The sequence below is a fragment of the Terrapene carolina genome, unplaced genomic scaffold (assembly GCF_002925995.2).
Source record: "Terrapene carolina triunguis isolate 2854851 unplaced genomic scaffold, T_m_triunguis-2.0 Scaffold244, whole genome shotgun sequence".
NCBI lineage: Eukaryota > Metazoa > Chordata > Testudines > Emydidae > Terrapene > Terrapene triunguis.
In genome coordinates, this window is record NW_020664595.1 from 501870 (window position 1) to 505523 (window position 3654).

Below are 3654 nucleotides of genomic sequence, written 5' to 3' on the forward strand. Positions count from 1 at the left end.
GCGGGGGGTCCTTCAGTGCCGTGGAAGACCTGGAGCGAGTGAAGGACCCCCCACAGCCGAAGTGCTGCCGAAGTGCCGCCGAAGACTCGGACCACCGCCGGGTATTCGAATTGGGCCCCGCAGTTCCTAAAGCCAGTCCTGATTGTTCATTGTATTCAACATAGTACTTAAACCATCTCATTCTCTCCCCAGTGGCTTTATATATACATCCTATGGGATGGAAGGCACTGAAAGTTAACTGAAATTGCATGACGGGGACTTAGCTACAAGAATATATCCAATATGTTATTTTACCTACAAAGATCTTCAGCAAAACACACATCATTCATTACCCTACAATCTTGCTTGTAAAATTCAGGATGGTTTCCTAACTGTGTTTTTCATTCTAGATGTTTTCAACAATCAGACTATGAACAACTGCAACAGCAATTCTTCTGCTAAAGACTTTTATCTCATTGGATTTCCTGCACTTCAAGATTTCCAGATCCCTCTTTTCCTTGTATTTTTGTTATTCTACATGCTAATACTAATTGGGAATATCATTATTATAGCTGTAGTTGTGCTCGATCAAACACTTCACAAACCCATGTACTTTTTCCTAACTAATCTCTCTGTCTTAGATATACTGTTTACAACTACTACCATTCCCAAAATGTTGGCAATGTTTCTGGTCAACGCCAAAACTATTTCTTTTCACGTCTGCTTTCTGCAGATGTATTGTTTTCATGGTCTAACAGTGACTGAATCGCTGCTTCTTGTAGTCATGTCTTATGATCGTTATGAAGCAATTTGCAATCCGTTGCATTACCCAGTTAAAATGACAAAGAGAATAAACATTCAACTGGCAGCATGTGCCTGGGTAACTGCATTGTTAATACCAATACCTGTCATCTTTCAGACCTCTCAGTTAACATTTGGTGAAACAACCACAGTTTACCATTGCTTTTGTGATCACCTGGCCGTTGTGCAAGCAGCATGTTCCGATTTCAGTGCCTCTTTTCAGACTTTCTTGGGGTTTTCCATTGCCATGACTGTTTCAGTCGTGCCACTTATGCTTGTCACCCTATCATATGTTCACATCATTATCTCCATATTAAAGATCAACTCTAAAGTAGGTCGCAGTAAGGCATTTTCTACTTGCACTTCCCATTTGATTGTGGTTGGCACTTACTATTCATCTATTGCCGTGGCGTATATTTCCTACAGAACAGACATGCCTATTGATATCCATGTAATGAGCAATGTTGTTTTTGCTATTTTAACTCCTTTGTTAAATCCACTCATTTATACTTTGCGAAACAAGGAAGTAAAATGTGCAGTAAAAAAGATTGTTTTTCTGAAGATCTTTCCTCCTTCTACAAAACTGTAATCTCATGGGGAAAAAATAGCTCCAACACAGAAGTTTCACACAGAACCTATACATCACATTAATCCCCTGTAAAGGGGTTAAGTAGGGCTTAAATCAGTGGTTTTCAAACTGCGGGTAGCGACTCAGTATTGGGTCGCAGAATGTAAGGCACTGGATCACGGCGGCTCTGGTCAGCACGGCTGATCAGCTAAGGCAGGGTAATTTCTACCTGTTCTGACACTTCGCTGCACCCCTGAAGTGGGCAGCAGCAAGTCTGGCTCCTGGATGGGGGGGCCACATCAGCCCCCTATAGAGCGGTCAAGTAGGGTTTAAATGGCTTGATATGGCTTCTTCTCCATTGGGGTGATTTTCATCCTATTAATATCAAGTATTTTTGAACATACTAACTTTCCTCTATATGCTGAAAGGGACAAAAAGTAATTTGTTTATAATTTTTTAGTTTCAGTCTGAACAGGGGTCACTACTGCACATGCACTGCAAAATCTGCTACAGTGAAAATGTGGTGTGTACTCGTGCCTTAGAACAGCTGTACTGTGAACCGTGACTTTATAAAATGGGTATCATAGTGCATTGTGTTTATTATCTCTGTGATTCTGGATCAAATTTGTCCAGTTTATAAGTGGAAAGAGCTTTTTCTTTTTCTAAATGGCAGCTCTTGGAACCCAACCTGGGAGATGAAGTGAGTTTGTTCTTTCCTTCTTTTGTACAAATTACCTGTGACCCTGACCCAACTAAAGTGTATTAGAGGTGTAATTGTGGTATAGCTGGGCTAGGTTTTCCCCATAATATGCAATGTAATTTTAAACTCTGTTGACCATTAAAATATTGTAAAAGTCTAATGATTTTTTTTTTATGCATGATGTAGTGGAAAGAAGTTGAAAGATTGCTCCTAAATCATTATAAAACATTTGATCAGATTGAAATATCAACTCATAATATGCATAACAGTAATTAACTTGTCTATTCTGCTGCTCATAAGAGCTGCCTATTGACTAACATCTTGCTTAGTAATGGAACCATTTCCAGCACTAAAACTACCAGTAAATACACCAAATAAAGATAAAACTGAAATATGATTCTTAATCCTTTCCTCTCTACATTTCACCAGGTTGACTTGACCATTGTTTTATTGTCTCCATTTAAGAGATTCAGACATGTCAGAAGTTATTTTGCTAGTGTAGACTCAATAAATTACATTATACTGCATACTTCAGAATGAGGGGAAAAGAACGTGAGGAACTTGAAATGGGGTATGTAGAGCATGATGCGATTTCATCTCTGTGCAATAGGAAGTTCCATCAGCGATCTTATATTATCATATTGTGCAATTCTAACATTTCTGCATGTGAAGGAGTCCTACTCATCACAGATATTCCTCCTCGTGGCTAGATCAGGGAATTAGTTCTTGCCCCATCTGGCACCCCCTTCCTTCTACTGCTTGCACTGTGGCCCCTCTTTCTTTCTGTGACTTGGGTTATTCCCTCTTCATGACTTGCCTTTCCAGCCACATCACTCTGTAGTCTCCACTTTCCTAGTGTCTGGTAGGGGAACCCGGGTCTGCCCACTATTCCAAGTTCCAGCCCAGGGAACCTATGCCTAGCAACCTAGGTATACTCATTGTCCGTACAGGTTGCTGCTTCTCTGGGCTCCGTCCTACCCCACCTCTCTATCTCCTTAAGAACATAAGAACAAGAACATAAGAATGGCTATACTGGGTCAGACCAAAGGTCCATTCAGCCCAGTATCCTGTCCACCGACAGTGGCCAATGCCAGGTGCCCCAGAGGGAGTGAACCTAACAAGTAATGAATAAGTGATCTCTCTCCTGCCATCTATCACCACCCTCTGATAAACAGAGGCTAGAGACACCACTGCTTACCCATCCTGGCTAATAGCCATTAATGGACATAACCTCTATGAATTTATCCAGTTCTCTTTTAAACGCTGTTATAGTCCTAGCCTTCACAACCTCCTCAGGCAAGAAGTTCCACAAGTTGACTGTGTGCTGTGTGAAGAATAACTTCCTTTTATTTATTTTAAAAAATTGTTTGTTTCCTTGCCCTAACTCTGGGTTTACCACCAGGGTTTCCTCTGCTCTGGTTCACCCCCTAAGCATCTCGTCACAGACCCCAAAGTCTTTCTTTCCTCTGGATTTCCTTCTTGACCCTGGCCAACTCCCTTTCTGTCCAGAGAGTGACTGCAGACCTCATCCCTGCAACTCCTTTCCTGCTCTTACTTCCTGGCTTTATAATCCTCTCCTAACTGGGTTTCATCTGCAATTAGTTCT

General features: G+C 41.3%; 1 protein-coding gene across 1 annotated transcript; it reads left to right on the top strand.

Annotated features, from left to right (window-relative positions):
- Positions 1-397: 397 nt before the first annotated feature.
- Positions 398-1369, top strand: LOC112119098 (olfactory receptor 2AT4). Its single transcript, XM_024217661.2, has one exon. The coding sequence runs from the start codon at positions 410-412 to the stop codon at positions 1367-1369; it is 960 nt and encodes a 319-aa protein (XP_024073429.1). The 5' UTR covers positions 398-409.
- The last annotated feature ends 2285 nt before the right edge of the window (positions 1370-3654 follow it).

What these genes read in the sequence shown, in the direction of transcription:
- LOC112119098 (XM_024217661.2), top strand. Translation starts at nt 410, where the DNA reads ATGAACAACTGCAACAGCAATTCTTCTGCTAAAGACTTTTATCTCATT.